At 26.0% G+C, this 20,039-nt stretch overlaps 1 protein-coding gene and 1 long non-coding RNA gene across 5 annotated transcripts in view; both read left to right on the forward strand.

Annotated features, from left to right (window-relative positions):
• The window catches only part of LOC146724445 (uncharacterized), a 67,009-nt gene that overhangs the window by 12,663 nt on the left and 34,307 nt on the right, over positions 1 to 20,039 (forward strand). The window lies entirely within an intron of this gene.
• Positions 8,722 to 10,164, forward strand: LOC146724446 (dynein light chain roadblock-type 2-like). 2 transcript variants are annotated; one of them, XM_085479885.1, is made up of 4 exons: positions 8,722 to 9,032; positions 9,254 to 9,409; positions 9,537 to 9,871; positions 9,945 to 10,164. In XM_085479885.1, the coding sequence occupies exons 3-4, from the start codon at positions 9,814 to 9,816 to the stop codon at positions 10,154 to 10,156; spliced, it is 270 nt and encodes an 89-aa protein (XP_085336011.1). In that variant the 5' UTR covers positions 8,722 to 9,032; positions 9,254 to 9,409; positions 9,537 to 9,813; the 3' UTR covers positions 10,157 to 10,164. The 2 variants fall into 2 exon arrangements, with proteins under 2 accessions (XP_085336011.1, XP_085336012.1); XM_085479886.1 differs by lacking the exons at positions 8,722 to 9,032; positions 9,254 to 9,409 and having other exon boundaries at positions 9,436 to 9,871.

Genomic DNA, 20,039 nt, shown 5'->3' on the forward strand with positions numbered 1-20,039 from the left:
GACGATGTGCCCAAAAAGATTTTTGACTCTTCTTCTTTCACAATATTTATTTGCTTCGGTCAAAATACAAGCTAGTTTCGTTGTACTAAGGATATAAATGAAAGCGTTATCGCGGGTAAAAATATACTGGACGCCTTTGTTCTCGCGAAAACGTGTCGCCTCACGCGTGCGTCCGCTTCTCTCCGCGATCGAGTTAGCTCTGGCCCGCTCGCCCGAGTGGGGGACTCCTAGGCACGCTCTCTGCCAAATATTACTACGCGCGATAAGGCGCGGTCCCAAATTCGCGCGCGAAAGACAAATTGAAATGAATCGTTTTTTACGATACATATATATATATGTATGTACATATATATATACAGATATATATTCTTAAATATATATATATATACAGATGTGTGTGTGTGTGTGTGTGCGCGCGCGCGTGTGCGTGTGCGTGTGTGTGTGTGTATATATATATATATATATATATATATATATATATATCATGCAGTTGATTGACGCAAATTGTATACTTTTTCTTAAAAATTATGCACTAGTCTTACATTAATCGATTTGTCTAATTATTCTACACAAAGTAGTAAAGTAAGATTATCAAAAACGAAATAATTTACGAGATTTTTTGTGTGTATTTTATTTTATTTTTTATTTTATATCCAAATATTAAATTAAAATATTAAAAAATTTCGCAAACGGTTCAATTTTTAACTATTTTATACTTGATTTTTTATTAAAATGTTACAAAGAATCTATTTACATAAAACGCTTAGGGTAGTTCTATTTAAAAAAATTGAGTTGACCTTAAAATAACTTTGAAAAACGCCACTCAAAGTTAAACTGATAAGGCTAATAAATAGATCTTTTTTAACCCTACAACTTATATTTAAAACATTTTTTTATAAAATTTATATTTTTCGAGATAATCTAGTGTTCCACCTTTTTGTTACATCTGTATATATACAATATAAAATCCAAAAACAATATTTAGACTAAATATTTATTTATAATGTGATTTTAATGTTATTGCTCTGTAATTTGTGATCTAAAGAAGCAATAATAAAGGTTAAATAATCTGTAATCAAAACTGCAAAATATTGGTTTAAATTATGACTTTTCTCATTTTCACTGACATAAAAAAATCAGACAGGCATTGCGATCAACTTTATCGACTACGCCAGAAACGATAACAAAGAGCAAGAGCATTACAATGATCTATTGTTTATGAAACTTCTGTAACAAAACTTGTTCGTTATCGGTTTTCTGCGCGACAAAGAGATGTGATTTTACTATAGTTAGACTTGCTATTTTAATTTAAAAAATGCCCTCAGCTTCCATAATATCTAGTAAGACGGACGAGACGGGAAAAAGAGAGGGGAGAAGGGAGGGAGGAAGGAAGGGAGGGAACGAGGGAAGAAGAAAAGAGGAGGGAAGAGGAAGATAGATATGAGAAGTAGGGAGGAATGAAAGGATAGAGCAATAAATTATTGTTTCATTAAATTTTATATTAATATTACAAAACCTTTTTTATAAATTAGAACCATAACTGTTCACTTAAAGTAATTTTCAGAGTTTCATAAAAACACTTACTTTTTTGATAACGGAACAGTCACATTATTGTACTAATATTCCATTTAGATAATCTCAAAATCATTTAAATGAAGATTAAATAAAATGTATACAAATATATTTTAAATACATAAAAAAGTGCAATACTTATCAACAATAAATTATATCGTCATAATTTATGAAATAATGTCTCTATGGAAAATGTCTATATGGTTATTGCAAAGACATAAATGAATTCTTTGTTTACAAAATAATGAATTTATTCACTTTATCTATTCATGCTGATTATTTTGTATATTTGAGACTATGTTTTATGCGTAAAAATTTTACATAAGTAAAGGACACTAAAATGACATAAATTTTATAATAATATTGTTTGAAAATTGATCTATAAAATTAATTTGTAGAGTATAGTATAATAAGTACAATTTCTGTTTTATGTTTAAAAATATTCCACATTAAACGATATATAGTTATGCTACTCTTTAAATTGTTGTAAAAAATTCTTAATAATTTGTAATTATTTATAAATATTTATCATAAATTATAAATGCTGATAAACTTTTATTTTCATATATTACAATCGGTTCGATATTCAATAATTCATCACAATCAATTCGATTTGGTAACTGTGAGAAGTCGCATTACTTCTGTGAAACAATATATTATTTAATCAAGCAAAAATAATTAATACGATTTTAATTTATCATGAAGTTGCAAGAAACTCTGCTATCTGTTATATGCTGAAAGCTATCTTAAGAGAAATTATTCTTCTCAACAAACTTTTGAATTGTTTTATTATTTTTTGAAACAAGCAGTATTCATTCACTCAAAAGAAAACGATCGAAACTTGCTACTGAAGAACAGTCAGAAATTGCTACATTGGCAGTAACAAGAAAAAAATAATTCTTATACAAACTATCATCAAATTGAACATCATTATTCTGATATTTCTAAATCTATTGCTATTTGTGGAATATACTTAAATGTCATAAATATTATCTAATTTACATTTTTTTGTATCAAAAACGTGACACTAAATTTTCAGAATCGTGTTATTTTTTGTAAATAGGCATTGTACAAAATAAAAAAAAAACACATTTTTATAACGTTTTGTTTACGGATGAAACTACTACCAACCATGAATCAACTTGATCATAATAAATATTATTGTAACTTTGAAAATCCTAAATAGCTTTGACAAGTTATTGTAACATGAGCGTTCATGGAGCAATGTATGATATGGTATTCCTGGTGACTCCATTACTGAATTATATTTTATTGATTTGAATGGGCTAAAGTATGAAAATTTTTTACTACTTACAATTACCTAAGTTAGTGCAGCTTACAATGCTTTTATATAGCTTGTGAAATATTAAATAAAAAATTTCTCCGACGTTGGTCGAACGAGGTACAAGTATTCGATAGCCTCCCTTCTGATCCAACATTGAATTTTTTTTTGTGAAAGCTGTTAAAGTAATCCAATTTATAAATCTACAACGCAAAAAAAAAGATAAAAGAATATATTCAAATTGCATGTGTTACATCAATCAAGAAACTCTGTAAGGACGATTATTCATTCATAGTTTACAAAAAAATATATTAAATGGACATCATTTTAAGCATTTGTTAAAATAACTTTTACTTATTAAATTCTTCTATTGTACAAAAAAAATTGTAAATTGTCAGTCTAAATTAAAAACAAGGTTGTTAAGTAATTGACCAAACTGACTATAGATGAATATCTTTATTTAAACGACGTTTCGACCCTAAATTGGGTCCTTTTCCAGCTTAATTTTAATATACAAAATATTATTTTATATACATATATGTGTGTATGTTTAACGCTCACTCAATACGAATCGTTATGACAATAGTGTCTTTAATTTCGGTTTTAATTACATGTCCAACATGAATTCACATGATTCACGCTCTCATATGAGCCTCACATTTTTTAAATAAGTCTCAATCAATATTATGCGCATTGTGTAACCCTTTACATCGAATTTATGGCCTGAAGAGGACCTAATTCCATGGTCAAAACGTTGCCTATTCAATAAATAACCTTTTATTATTAGCCAGTGTGGTCAATTTAAACTCACAACCTTGAAAATATTATTTGTTAGACATATTTGCGACTAGAGACATATCCATTCGCAAAGATACATTAAGTTAAAAATTATTATAGTTGGCTATAGTTACATAAAATTTATATTTTATCTTATATATTTTAGAAATTTATACATTTAAGGACATTAAATTTATTTTTTATCTCAGCTATTATAATTTGATCATAAAAACATATAATTACATTGCGAAAAAAATATCAATGACATTAAAATTTTGAAAAATGATTTAAAAAATTTTTTTATTTTTATAATTCTTGCTCTTTTTAAATAAATATTTATAAATAACTTTTTTTTGACATTTTTTTCATATAATCGAAAACAAGATATTTAAGATATCTGAGAAAAATATATAGTTTGAAACTAGCAACTGTACTTGTTTTTAAAAACAATTATGTGTGTGTTTTTTGTTTTACATCAATTGATTCCCTTCATTATTATGTACTTAAAATTGAAAATTGTATTGAAGTAAGATTATCAGAAAATGAAACTTTACAAGATATATATATATATATATATATATATATTTCAATGTATGTAAGATTATGTCAAATTACAATATAAAATATCTTGTAAATTATTCACTATTCTATCCTTATAACTTTTTATGCAGAATGTTGTCGATACTACTTTATTAAAATCGAGCTGAAACTCAAATTTCTTATAAAGTAGTTTCAAAATCTATTATTACTCGATTTATGAATTTTAATTGATTTTTAATTTTAGAAGTAATTCAAAATTAATATTTTAATTATAATACTATTATAATATATGCGCGCAATAATTGATTACAAATGCTATATAGATAGGATGTTTACTCCCTGGAAAAACTGGGAATTTTATTGAAATTCAGAGAATTTTTTTTCAAAAAATAGGTCTTTGATAATTTTACAATCTAATTTATATAAAAAAATATAGTTCTATTTAAAAAAATTCAAGAAACATGTATTTATAAATAAATAATTGTTTTACAAATTTTTTTATTGCATGTGATAGCTTGCGTAAACAAATTAATTTTCACAATATAAACTTTTTTTATACTGTTGGAAACGTCTCAAAAATCTTACAGATTGGTACACTGAGAACACTGTATATATGTATGCATACATATGATGTTACCAAGCATTATGCAAACGTTAATCTTACCTTTATGCTTATTATAATGAAACTTTGTTTGTATGCTTTAAGACACCATAATGCAATCTTAATGCATTTGTTTGCATTCCATAAAATATAATGCCATTTGTTGAACAGGATTAAATATTGTAATATGATTGCAAAAATAAATAATTAATTTTTTATCATGTATGTTCTTTATAAAATTCGCACTATTATTATTTGTAATAAGTCTTGCATTTTTGTTTATTAATTTATTTATTTTATATATATATAATATTTAATTTTTTATTTTTTTTATACAAACAATTAAAATGTTGATAAAATAAGGTATGTAGTACATTTTATTATGAAATTATATGTATATAAAATTGTAGAAAATATAGAGAATTCTTGTCGCGTTGATAATGAATATCTAATATTTTATAGAAAACAATATCTATGGGATAAAATCTGTAAAACAATTATTGAAAAGAGAAATAACAAAATATAAGACATTTATTTCACAAAAAATTAAAAGATATTCTTTTCTTGGTTTAAATAGCATGAATTCAACAATTATACCATTTCTTTATTTAGGATAACATAGAATATCCTTTAACATTGTCAAAAAATATTAAAGAAGCATATCTTTTTGCTCGGTGCATATGTAAATAAATAAGCATAATTGTAATTGCAGTGTTTCTTCTTTAGAAATTCTCTCTATACCAAGTATATACTATATGTCGTATATGTTATGCGATTTCCTTTCGTTGCTCTTTTTTCACGCAAGAATATTGTAATAGTCTTTCTAAATTCAAAATAAATTCAAAAAGTCAAAATTGGAAGGCCAAGTTCATGGAGCTTTTAATTCTATAACATTGTTCAACAAAAAAATTGACATTAAGACTATCAAGGTTCTTCTATATTAAATATAAATACAAGTGAGAAAGGTCTTAAGAGCCGAACGTGGATGTTAATGCGTGCATTCTAATAAAAATTAATTTTCTGTTGGAATTAAATATCCCAGCTAACCATTTCTGTGGAGGCAAATGTAGGCAACAACTTTTGTTTGTTAAATGGCCGCAGAGGAAAAACATATATTTTGTCATTGCAAACACTTGTGAGTGTAAATTAAGTAAATATTTCCCAACATCAGTTCGCAGACTATATTAACAAAGTGGCAATGATTAACAAGCAGATCTGTCGAAATCGTTGATAAAAGATTGATGCCAGAAACACAGCACATCCTGCAGATCTGTTGAAACGTTAAATTGACAACAAAAAGCACACAGATATGTCAAAAGTAGTTTAAAATATTATTATATACGTTTTGTTCAAAATATGATTTGACTAACAAAAATATACATTTATACATTATAATAGATTATTTTTACTTTTTTTCAATTATAACGACTTACAAAATTATTTTATTTGCTTTTTTTACTTAATTATTTTTCTTCGATTTGCTAAGCATTTGGCACAAATCTGTTTTCAGTTTGCAATTGACAAATCTGTTCTCAGTTTGTGTTCTGGAGTTACACCCAATTTGATGTTAGGAGGATATACTTTTAATTTCTGATTGCAATTGAGGCACACTCGAGAACACAATAGGCCCTGGATTTGCAGCCATGCATTATTTGGCAAAAAATTGTTTCCCGATTGTTAACAATTCTCAAACAAATAGTTAGCTGGGTAATTATATGCACAAGGCACGTATTTTACTCGGTATACTATCAAGACTTATATATATATATATATATATATATGACTTATATATATATATATATATATATATATATATATGGAATTAAAATCTCTTGAGATTTTAATTTCTTAAATTCTCTCTGACCCCCCTAAAAAATTAAATGCGAGACAAAAATATAGATCCGCAAGTCATTGAATCGAACCCGAGACTTTTTTTGCCGGACGATACTTCTGTCACCATTAACAATGAGCTATTCATCTTTTGAGATTCTATATTTTTCTCTGCTTATAAATAAATACTCTAAATAACGTCTTTTTCGGCGTAAACAAACATTAAAACTATCAAGAGCCGAACGCATTTAATCCTTTAGGAAGGTCAGAGGGGATCTATGGAATTAAAATCTCAAGTAAGATTATTCCATATATATATAAGTCTTGGTAGTAGACCGAGTAAAATACGTGCCTTGTGCACAATTATTTAATTCCAAACAAAAATTAATTTTCGTTGGAATGCACGCATTAACATCCGCGTTCGACTCTTAAGGCCTTTCTATAACTCTTGTATTTATATTTTTTAAAAATTGACTTGAACTAATCATTTCTTATAATTTTTTTGGACGATGAACACAAATCCGGTTTTCAAGTTCTGTCATAATTTTAACAAATTTACAATTAAAGTGCAAAAAAAGGATTATTTTCACAAACTTAGTCATATTATATAGCTACAATATGTGACATGCTGGAGAAAGCAATCAAATTAAAGTACATGTTATTAGGACTTTCAACTCTCAAAAGAAATTTTTTGTCAGTTTAAGATAGCCAGTGTCAAATATTAAATAATATAAAAAATATATAAAAATTTTTTTTAGGGTTAAAAGACTTAACAATATACTATATGTATATTTATACTTTAATATATTTTAATTGCAATAAAACTTTTTGAATACGTCACATATTGTAACATATGATGTTGGCAAAAACAACCCTCTCCTCTACAACACGAAATATTGCAAAACTATTGTTTTGCAAGATTGCAATATTGTATGCAATATTCCTGAAAGCTTGCTACAATATATAGAATATGTCCGCCCTCAAACTATATTGTGTAACATTTTTGCAATGATGCTGATTTATTTCTACAAAAGTGAATATAATATTTAGAAAATATTGCAGAATATTTATTTTTTTATTTATTCAGACATTTATTTGTCTGATTTCTGAGCAATTAATTTAATATTTGAGTTCCCTGTATTGGGATCATATCAGAAAAGAATTAAATTGATAAAAATTGTTAATTGTAATTGCTACTTTTTGCATGCTTTATATAATTCTCGGGACTAAAATCTAATGCGAGTTAGATAGCTCAGTTTGTGGCGCATAGTGGTAAATGAAAGAACTATGTGATTGCATTATAATATAGCAGTAATATTTTGCAATGTCTCCAATAAAATAATAACTTATAATATTTGTACAATATTGCTGCAATATTTGTAATATGGCGCAATATTGAAATATTTATGCAATATTTTAGCAATATTTCATGCTGTAGGGGTTTTTATTTTTTCAAAATTGTGACGTGATAGAGCAATTTGGAAACCGAATTTGTGTTTAGCGTTTAGAAAAACTAGAAAAAACAACTAGAAGAAATAACTCGTTCTGGTAATAAAAAATAACTTGTTTGTTGTTAAAATTTGGCAAACTTTTACGAAAAACATCCAAGCCTTGTAAAGGATATGACGTTTGGAAGAGCAGCTCTCATTGGATACTGCTGATCACGTCCAGTGTGCAGGGGCCATAACTCGTCGCGCGCGCAGCAAGTGGAAAATTTATTCGTACCTATGTCGACTCCTCTCTCGTTCCGTCCTCTTTCACTACGGTATGTGCCTCATAGCTAATACTTTACGTCGGGCACTGGAGGCTAGAATGGCCCTCTTGTGGCTCGTCATTTTCTACGGTATGAAATTCAATTTCATGCGATTCCACGAGACTCCTGATGGCGTTATTACGCCCGCCTTCGTGTTGTGGATCAGTCAGGGATTACGGAACGGTAAAACCTTTGACAATCTTAGGGGGTTATAGAAGGCAATACAGATCAAGAGACACGGTAGTGTCTCGCGACCAGTTAAGGGCGTAGCCGAGACACCGTGTATCTTAACGCGAGTCGGACATTTGAGTCTATTATAAATTTCGAATCCTCAATAACAGCTGAAGCAATCGAGTTTATACTAGACTTAATCGATAGATTGAGTTCGAATTATATAATAAAAGTGTCTTTATTTCTGCTCTACGTGATTTGTAAGCAGAGATATATAAATGCAAAGTCGAAATATGAAAAATTTCTTTTAAGAAACGTCTCCGTCATCAACGACCACGCAAACATAGTAGTATCGTGCTATACGTATTCACACGTATACAACACATGCGCACACATATATCACACGTACACAACACATGAATAGATGCATGTATTGGAAATGTCCATCTCGCACGTTTTACAACAGACGGCGATAGTTGCCCTCCGCTATATTGACAGCGTGCGGGGTTAGATATTTTCAATTTTCAATTTCAATTTTTACATTCAATTTTAATGTTATTATTTGCAAATTTATTGTTATAATAATTTATGTGCAAGTTTACAGTCTGTGATACAAAATCAGATATTTTGCTATTATTTCAATAATATTTCAATTATATAAATGCCTATGTATGAGTATGCATATATTTTTAATAATTTTCTTAATTAGCTTCTATATTTTTTTCAGTTGTACATCAAGCAGGTAGCATTATCAGCTCACTTGTGAGCATGGGTTGGGCAATGGCTAGTTATCATCGCAGCATTCGATTAGCTTAACAAGATAAATCTAATATCAGTGCTATAGGAACTATTTTACAATTTTTCTGGCATTTTCTTATTGCAGGTACATATATATCCAATAATTAATATACAAAATTAAATATTATTCATCACACACTTTGTATCAAAATAATATATTTTTTAAAATTTATTTTAAATTTATTTAATCATTTTTATCATTGTGATTGTAGTGGCAAGGATCTTATTGCTCAGTGTCATTGCAAGCATCTGGCCTGTATATACCATAATATATTGTGTAATACATTGGCTAAGTATGACAATATAGATTTTGATAGATTCCCATGGAATATTGGAATTTTGTCGGACTTACAGTCATCCACCACATATGCAGCCTACAATTAAAGAACGCATTTATTCCATATGATTTGCTTCCGTTATTGGAATATTTAAAATAAAAATTTTATTAATAAATTTCGATGAAATAATTTATAAGAGGTTGAAGAAACTATGAAACAAATTCAGTCTCATAAAAGGGTAGTTGGAACAATAGTGGTGAATGCAGAAGGTATTACATGAGATCATTGACATGATTTACTTGTAGTTGTAAACAAAAATTTATAAAATTATATTTGTTTTAGGTATTCCTATAAAGTCAACATTAGATAATACGACAACAGTTCAATACGCAGGTTTGATAAGTCAATTGTCAGATAAAGCTCGTTCTGTCGTACGTGACTTGAATCCAACAAATGATTTAACTTTCTTGCGCATACGTAGCAAAAAACATAAAATTATGATGGCACCAGATAAAGAATTCATATTAATAGTAGTACAAAATCCAGTTGATTGATATTTAAAAGAAACAAAAATATATTTCAAAGTTAAGATTTATTTTTTTGGTTGTTAATTTAATCTGTATGCTACATTGGATGTTAATATCTATTCAATTAAATAAAGAAAAATAAAAGAATAAAGCTTAAAAATTATACAAAATGCAGTATTTAATTACTAATTTAACAAATTATGAACTTTTAGAGTTTTTAAATAGTGCTTTCTTCTTTGGTAACAATATTATATTTTTAAGTTTGATAATTATGAAAATATGTATATATAGTAATTCATGGCATGTTTATTTTTGTATTTAATACAATTATAAATGTACATTTCTCATCAATAAAATATCACAGTATCTTTTTTATAATTTAATTTTAATATTGAGATTGTTTTTATTCAGTGGAAAAAAAAATGTGTAGTTGGTCCCTATTAATTATACATACATATAAGAGTGTCGCACAAATAATTCTATGCAGTCTTTTTAAGATAATATAAAAATACTTATAAATATAATCAATTAAAATACATATAATCAAAATTGTATGTATTAAAATTCAATAGCATATAAAAAAGATTTTTTTAAATTATATATATATAATAAAAATCCAACATTTTATATATATATATATATATATATATATATAAATATAAATATATATTTATTTATTGTATATCATAAATATATATTTATTTATTTATATTTACCTATCTTTTTTTTATATATATGGTAGAAATACAATGTATGAGTTATTTTATTTTGCAAAATTTTTGAAAGTTAAACTATTAATTACAATGAAATTATTTCATATAATACCGAGATTCTTTTCATAATAAAGATTAAGAGAGAGTTAGATTTTATCATAAGATTTATAAAAGTCATAAGATAAGGTTAATTGCATATTGTATAGTTTATCTCTCATTTTTTAAAGTAAATAAATATCAAAGTTACATTGCTTGAACTGGTGCGTTTGAAGTATGTTGTCTTTTTGAGGGATGCAAGACAATATAGTACAAAAGCATTGCTGTAATTCCCAAGAAAAAGGAAATGATACAAATAATAAAGATTATATTAAAGTACTAAGCCTCTTTAACTGCAGGAGGACAAGCATATTGCCATAATAAATTTGCTGCAATATTTTCAAAAAAGCAGATAACATAGAAAGATAGATGTTTTCAAAATGTTTTGCTATCTACAGCATTGAGATATATAAAAATGTGCACTATGCCAATAACGGAAGCAAATAATATGGAATAAATGCGTTCTTTAATTGTAGGCTGCATATGTGGTGGATGACTGCAAGTCCGACAAAATTCCAATATTCCATGGAAATCTATCAAAATCCATATTGTCATACTTAGCCAATGTATTACACAATATATTATGGTATATACAGGCCAGATGCTTGCAATGACACTGAGCAATAAAATCCTTGCCACTACAATCACAATGATAAAAATGATTAAATAAATTTAAAATAAATTTTTAAAAATATATTATTTTGATACAAATTGTGTGATGAATAATATTTAATTTTGTATATTAATTATTGGATATATATGTACCTAAAATAAGAAAATGCCAGAAAAATTGAATTTGCTTATTTATTTAAAGATGCTTATCATATACAAAAATGAATGATATAATCTCTAAAAACTTACCTTTAAAAAAAGGTAAAAAAAGGCGACCAGTTAAGGGCACGCCATTAACAAAAATTATCCATTGCAAACCCATGTACAATAGAATTGTATGAAAAATTATCGATTATAAACCCATGTACAATCGTAACAAAAGTAATGAAATAAAAAAAAAATTGCGCCAAGTGAAAGTAGAAACTTGTACCAGTGGAAAATTAAAGTTGCAGACATATATAGAGTCGTATAATGAATCAATAAAAATTTAAATTTGCAAATGTAGAATTGTACCATAAAAAAACTTATCTTTTAAAAAAAAAGATAAACAAGATGCCAAGTCCATGCGCCATGTGAAAAAGTGTTAAACAAAAAAGTATTTTTAATTAAAAAAAATCTATCAATTGACAAAAATTTATGTTCTAAAATTAATATCTCTACAAAAAGTAATGTCCAATTATTGCGCGAATAAATAAACATTTTTATAAAAAATTAAAATTTAAAAACTTATGCAAATTTAAAATTAATATAAAATAAAAAGAAATAAAAAAATTTTAGTTAAAAAAACTGGGCGCGTTGCTAAATAATATTCTAATGATATTAAAATTAAATTGTTACTTTTAAACTCATTGCAGCGCGCCCAGTTTTTTTAACTAAAATTTTTTTATTTTATATTAATTTTAAATTTGCATAAGTTTTTAAATTTTAATTTTTTATAAAAATGTTTATTTATTCGCGCAATAATTGGACATTACTTTTTGTAGAGATATTAATTTTAGAACATAAATTTTTGTCAATTGATAGATTTTTTTACTTAAAAATACTTTTTTGTTTAACACTTTTTCACATGGCGCATGGACTTGGCATCTTGTTTATCTTTTTTTTTTAAAGATAAGTTTTTTTATGGTACAATTCTACCTTTGCAAATTTAAATTTTTATTGATTCATTATACGGCTCTATATATGTCTGCAACTTTAATTTTCCACTGGTACAAGTTTCTACTTTCACTTGGCGCAATTTTTTTTTTATTTCATTACTTTTGTTACGATTGTACATGGGTTTATAATCGATAATTTTTCATACAATTCTATTGTACATGGGTTTGCAATGGATAATTTTTGTTAATGGCGTGCCCTTAACTGGTCGCCTTTTTTTACCTTTTTTTAAAGGTGAGTTTTTAGAGATCTCCATATGACAGAAAAGCGATATTGTTTAGTGAATTCTGGGACAGAAACCTTTTTTTATCGAAACTAAAAACGTAGTCACAATCATTGCATTATTTAATATTAAAAATCAAATTAAATTTCAACGCAATAACAATACAATGATATACACAATAAAGATATTTAATAATAAAAATTTGATAAAGCTAAAAAGTTGATAAGAGATGCATGAATCATCTACAAAGTAAATATATTACATTTACTTTGCTATATTGACGTATTATTACATTCTGCTTTGTGAAAATTTATACGCTAAATGCCACGTAAAATTATTTATTTAATATTTTACTTATTTTTAAAATAAAAAAAGAAATTCTCTAATTTTTGCATATTTATTGACTAGATATGCATATTCATAAAATTAGTAAATGTGAAAAAAGATCTTAAAAAAATTGTGTAATGATGACTTATTTGCAGTTTATGATGATTACCGATTGACTATTTTTATTTTTTTTTTTTAATTTTTATGTAATAATTACAAAATGTTTGAAAAAATATATGTAATTTATATAATAGAACATATTATTTACATTTTGATAAACAATTACACTTAAAAAAAATTTTATTTTTATTTTAAACCAGATAAGGTGTTATAGATCCGATTTATCTTATTAGACTTTTGAATGCTAAAAACAATGTCGCAAGTTAATTTTCAACAGCACGGTTTTTGAAATAATTGAGGTTTAATATACAAAAAATATCTTTTTGCAATATTTAAGATTTTTTGTGAAAAAGATTAATGTTATCTGTAAATTCTGATCAGAGATGTCATGAATATTCATTCCTTTCAAAATGCAATTTTTTGTATTTTGATATTTTACTTTTTAATTATGTTAGAAAAGATTTAAATTAAAAAAGTTTTAAAGCCACAATCTCCACTTGATTCCTCTCGACCAAAAAAAGTTTTGCTAAGGTAACAAATATTTCGTCTATGATAATGAAGTCACGAATTATACTCATAATTTGTAGGACTAATGCTCATAATTTAGGATTATCCATATACACACGTACATAGTGTAACTTATGATAGATTTCACTAAATATACACTAAAAAAAAATTTGTTAACTTGATTAAACCTTAACCAACTAAATATTGTTTTGTTAATTGAACATGTAAAAATATTTAAATTAAATATAACATATTAAATCTAACGAAAGTTAACAAAATTTTTTTCAGTGTATAGATATTAAAATAAAAAAAAATAAAAAAAAAAGAATGAACAATACGTTTATAATATAATAAAACTTTCCGGATAATGTTAACTTTTTTTTACAAAAATATCTTTATTATCTCAAAAAAACCATTTTTTAACGTATTAAACCTCTATTATTGTGGAAATCTGATGTGCTAATAAAATTTGCGGCATCATATTTAGCATCTTAAAATAAGAAACACTTTATCTAATTAAAATAATTTTTGACTGTAAAATGTTATTTATCAGTAATGACATAATTTTTCTTAGTATTAGGGATTTTTCGATTATTCGAGTTTATATATGTATAATTATTTGATAAGTCTGGGCGTTATTACGAATTGTATTTTAAATTAGAATGAAAATTTTATAATATTTGCCAACAATTAATTATGCTGCTATAATACGCAACAGTAAGACACGATTGTTTCAGCATAATGAGACAAGGTATCTGTGAGATTAGATAATCCGTAAATCACGAGAGACCGCTTGTCTGCATCTACGAATAATCGCATAAGCTAGCTTTAACATACATACATATATAAGATTTTGCGTCTTGCGTTTTGTACGTACAGGAACATACTAGTGGAATTATTACGAGCACAACTTAAGTAATAAGAACGCTTAAACACGATACACATTGCCTTGAGAAATAATTGATTTAATTTTGCTTCGACGATAATAATATAATAAACGTTTGCACATTTATTGCAAATTAGACCGTGGTATTTCGCTAAATTCTTTATTATATACATCGGCACATGTATTCTTTTTATTGAATGTGATTTGATTGGTTGCATAAAATTGGATAGGCCAATTTTAGATAATCGACTTCCTAATGAGAAGTTGCAAGTTAATCATTACGCAAATCATTACAAAAAATTTTCTGCATTTGAAGAATAGTGACATAAGTGACGCGATACTTATATGCATAGAGTATATATAAAATCATAAACAAATAACGAGAGTATTTTTTTAATTTGTAATCCATTTCTTTTGCCGAGCGTTTAATTGCTTGAACTAATAATAAATTAATAATATACCATAGATAGGAATGTAATAAGCTAGAAATTATGATTTAAGAATCGTAATAAATTTTTGATAATGGAAATGGAATTTAAGTTTGTTGTAGCTTTAAACTACAATTATATTTAAACAAATTTAAAAAGATGTTTCACATTATATAAGATATTATATATAAAATCAATTAATAATAAAAAATAGAATTTTAAAGATATTGATTATAGAACATATAGAAGATTTTTCGAGGCTATTTTAAAACGTGACAATGTTTTGTGCAGCTGCTGCCAAAATTATAAAGTTTAGTTATAGCGTTCTCAGACATTATAATGATGCATGGCCTACGTCCAAACGACGAAATTTCATCGAGATCTGAAAATATAAGTATAAAAAGTACAAAATTACTCTAACAGTAATTTATATTTCAAAAGCAACATAGTATTTCTCTCTATTTATTAACAATTTTTAAATATCTGATATTTGTAAATAATTATTTCTGAATATATATTGTATTGTATTATGTATATAAATGTATTATATACCTGTTATACACATTAATTATAAACATTTTTATATATGGTACATATAATTATTATTTTTATTATATCAATTTTGAATATTATGTGCAATTATAAATATTATAAAGTATGTGAACATTATAAATAAATTTTTTTTATAAATAAAGAGGATGCATGATGTTATATATATATATATATATATATATATATATATATATACATTTATAACTAAATAATGACAGTTAATTTCTTTATTTTCTTCTTTTTTTAAGATTTTTACATTTTAATATTATTATATATATAATATATTATATATAATTATATATATTATATATATACACATATATAAATATATAATTTTTAAATCAAATCAGATGAAAATAAGTTCCAAAAAACGCCAGTAAATAAAATTACAGAGGTTAAATATTTAGAAATCGTAAACGACCAAACTGGGCAAAAGTATTAGTTTATTCAAAACTTCTTCATTACGTTTTGACCTTTGTTTTAGGTCTTTATCAAATAAGCTGGAAAAAGTGATTGCAAACTTTCAATAATACAATAAAAATACAATAAAAATTGCAAGAAATTTCAATAAAAAAATTCAATTGGTAAATAATCTTATCACATGAACTAAATATTAGAGAATTTTTCTCTGCACTAAGTATTAAATTATACAGCTTTCACAACAGAAATATTTTATACCGAAAATTAATTAAAAATTTTTACAAAGAATTAATAAATGAAAACCATAAATAAATAAAATTAAAACTAAAATTATAAATAAAATTAAAAATAAAATTATAATTTATAATATATAATAAGAACGCCAACAAAGACAATAAAGAGGAAAACGTATAAAAAATAGGAGAAAACTTACAATCGCTTTTTTTAGCTCATTTGATAAAGACCTAAAACAAAGGTCAAAACGTAATGAAGAAGTTTTGAATAAACTAATACTTTTGCCCAGTTTGGTTGTTTACGATTTCTAAATATTTAATCTTTGTGATATAATTTTTAGTTGTAACAAAAATAATAAAATATTGCTACATTAAATAAGTACATCATATTTCTTATTGTTCAGAAAATTTTGCAAACAAAATGCAACTTTTTGGACAATTAAAACGCGAAAAAGAATGGCTATATAAATGTAATACTAGCTGCAAGCTATTTGTCTGTTGTAATATTCGTCGTTGGCATGCAATAATCGCGAGACGCATCTCGATTGACGAATGCACATGTATGTAACAGATTCTCTGCAATTAATCTGAGCACCGTGTGTCGAGGCACTGGGAATGACGGTCGAGCAATTAACAATGGCATTGTGTGTTAGAGTATACAGCACATTCATAATAGCAAACCATTTCCAATTTCTACGCATTCTGTAGTGATATCGTTACAAAATTACATTCCTTTTTATCTTATTGATTTTAATATATTGTTTATATTATTTATGACAATAGTGTTTTTAATTTCGGTTTTAATTACATGTCCAACATGAATTCACATGATTCACGCTCTCATATGTAAGTCTTTTTATTATTTTTTAATTTTTATTTTGTAATTTTATTTTATTTCTTTACGTTGTCTAATTTTAATTTTTATTTATTATTTTTTATTTTTATTTTTGAATTTGTTTCGTTTTTTAAGGTGCCTCACATTTTTTAAATAAGTCTCAATCAATATTATGCGCATTGTGTAACCCTTCACATCGAATTTATGGGTAAGGTTTTTCTCTTTCGTAATTTTATTAAGATCTACGTGAATTGTATGAGAAAAATTGTTGCGTTTTCTTTTTCTTTGTACTTACGACTACTTGTTTTAATATTGTAGCCTGAAAAGGACCCAATTCCAGGATCGAAACGTTGCCTATTCAATAAATAACCTTTTATTATTAGCCAGTATGGTCAATTTAAACTCACAACCTTGGTTTATATTATCGTTTAGAGAAATTTTAACAGCTTGGAGAAAAGTTAATTTTCTAAACATTTTATTATATTTTAAAAATATTTCTTACACTTTTTCAACAACATAGATATTTATAATCTATTTGATGAAGGATCTATTTAATATAAAACACAGGGTTTGCGAAAAGTGCCGAAACAATCTAAAATTTCGGAAAAGAATTTAAAAAGTATATTTTAAATAAAAAGTTTAGTGTTTGAAAGATTCCATTTAGAAGATTGAATAGTTTGATTTTAAATGGCGTTAGCGAAATCTTATCAAAGACTTTTTGAATTTTTTAAAATGAAACTGTCATATTTTCTTTTTATATAAATCGATTCTTTGTAATATTTGGCATAAAAATTATAAGAATGACCAAAAAGTGAATAGTTTGAGATATTTTATATTTTAGTTTGATACAATCTTACATGAACAAAATATATAATATATATATATTCTAAAATACTCATTCTCCGATGATCTTATCTCAATACTTTCATACACTAAATAATGAAAAGAGTCAACTATTAGTATAAGGAGAACAATTATTTTTAAGAAAAAAATTAAACTTGCAATTAGTAGTTACATTTTTTTTCTTGAAAACAACTGTCTTTTTTTATTCTAATTGATTATTTTATGCATAAACGTATTGAAGTAAGATCATCGAAAACTAAATATTTTATGTTATTTCATAATTTATGTAAGATTATGTCAAATTAAAATATGAAATATCGTAAATTAATTCACTTTTTGACTATCCTCTCCTTATAACCTTTTATAGAATATTGTAAGAAATCGATTTATATAAAAAAAATATGATTTTATTTAAAAAATTCAGGATGACCTTGGTATGACCTTGGTAATATCATCTAAGATCAAATTGTCAAAATCACTAAATGGGTTCTGTTAAACACTATACTGTTTGTTTAAAACATTTTTTTATAAAATACTTCCTTTTCGAAATATTAGACCGTTTCTGGACTTTATTCATATCCTTTATTTATTATAATAAGTCTAAATATAGAAGATTAGCCTTTTTTTCTATCTGATTATTATGATTTTATTAATTTTATCTGTGATTTCATAGACAATAATATCGAGATTTTAATAACTTCAATATTCCGCAAGTATAAAACAAAACTTTGAGATTTTAATTTGTCAAAAGATGTGAGATTAGATCAAATGTTTTTTTGATAATCAAAAAAATATGTGGAAAAGTTAAAAAGCAAATGGACATTTTAGAAATCAAATTAACTTAATTTAATTAATTACTAAAAGTAAAATGTAGGTAATTAATCCTCTCGTCACTTTTATACAATCAGTCTACCTCTTAATAAGCTTTAGAATTCTGTCCTGCAAAAAATCTTTTTGATCTTGTACGCAGTCACTCTTTTGCACCAACACTAAACTCTTTACTCTCTGGTTTAAAGTGGACTCGTGTCTCGTCAACAGTTATATGTGTCAAATTTCCAAACGATTCTGTTTACGCAAGTCCGTCAGTTCACGTGGAGTCCAGCGAGTACAGACTTTTAGAAAATTCAGTGACTCATAGATGATTGAAAATGAGCTGAGCCTTGGCTAATATATAACTTATTTGCAATTTTGACTCCGATTATTCGATCAGTTGCCTTGATATTGACGTTGATCTTTGAAGTGAAAAGCTTACCTGAAGGCTCTTCATATCCACAGAGATAAATTTAGCTATTTTTGAAACGATCTATCCACTTATAGATCTGGCTTCGACTTAAAAACAACTCTCATCATACTGCTGTTGCAGTTTACAAATAATATCTGCAGTTTTCATTGAGTGAAGAAAACATATCACTGTTCACATTTCTTCCTTAATACAGTCAGACAACGAACTACTCATTTTAAGGACCAATTTCATCAAGATTAGATGAACTGACGGTTAAAATTAGTAGGATTACCAATAAAATCAAATAGAGTTTAAGGAAAACCAAGCATTCATGTCCAAGAGTTATCTAACCTAACCTAACCCTAACCATCCTATTAATTTTAACTGTCAGATCATCCAACTTGATGAAATTGGCCTTAAATTGATTTCAAATCACAGTTAACAATTAAGCGGAAAGCACACACTCTTGCATAAGCGCATAAGCATATGCATAAGAAATTCGATTGGTTGAATTTCTTATGCATATGTTTATAGACCAATAAAGATTCTTATGCTTACGCTTAAGCGTCTATGCAAAAGTGTGTGTTCCCCGCTTTACTATGAGCATATATAAGGATATTTTGAAGTTATAATCAATAAAATAGCAGCCAACCATCTAATCTGCAAAATAAATTAAATATTCTTATTGTATACATGTATATATTTTTTTATTTTCCCTAGATTAATAAATTTAATTAT

This window comes from Nylanderia fulva, unplaced genomic scaffold (assembly GCF_048542155.1).
Source record: "Nylanderia fulva isolate GAGA-0341 unplaced genomic scaffold, ASM4854215v1 Scaffold131, whole genome shotgun sequence".
Lineage (NCBI taxonomy): Eukaryota > Metazoa > Arthropoda > Insecta > Hymenoptera > Formicidae > Nylanderia > Nylanderia fulva.

Coding starts and splice junctions, on each gene's coding strand:
- LOC146724446 (XM_085479885.1), top strand. CDS start 9,814: ATGAAACAAATTCAGTCTCATAAAAGGGTAGTTGGAACAATAGTGGTG. Junction 9,872..9,944: donor AATAGTGGTGAATGCAGAAG/GTATTACATGAG, acceptor TATTTGTTTTAG/GTATTCCTATAAAGTCAACA.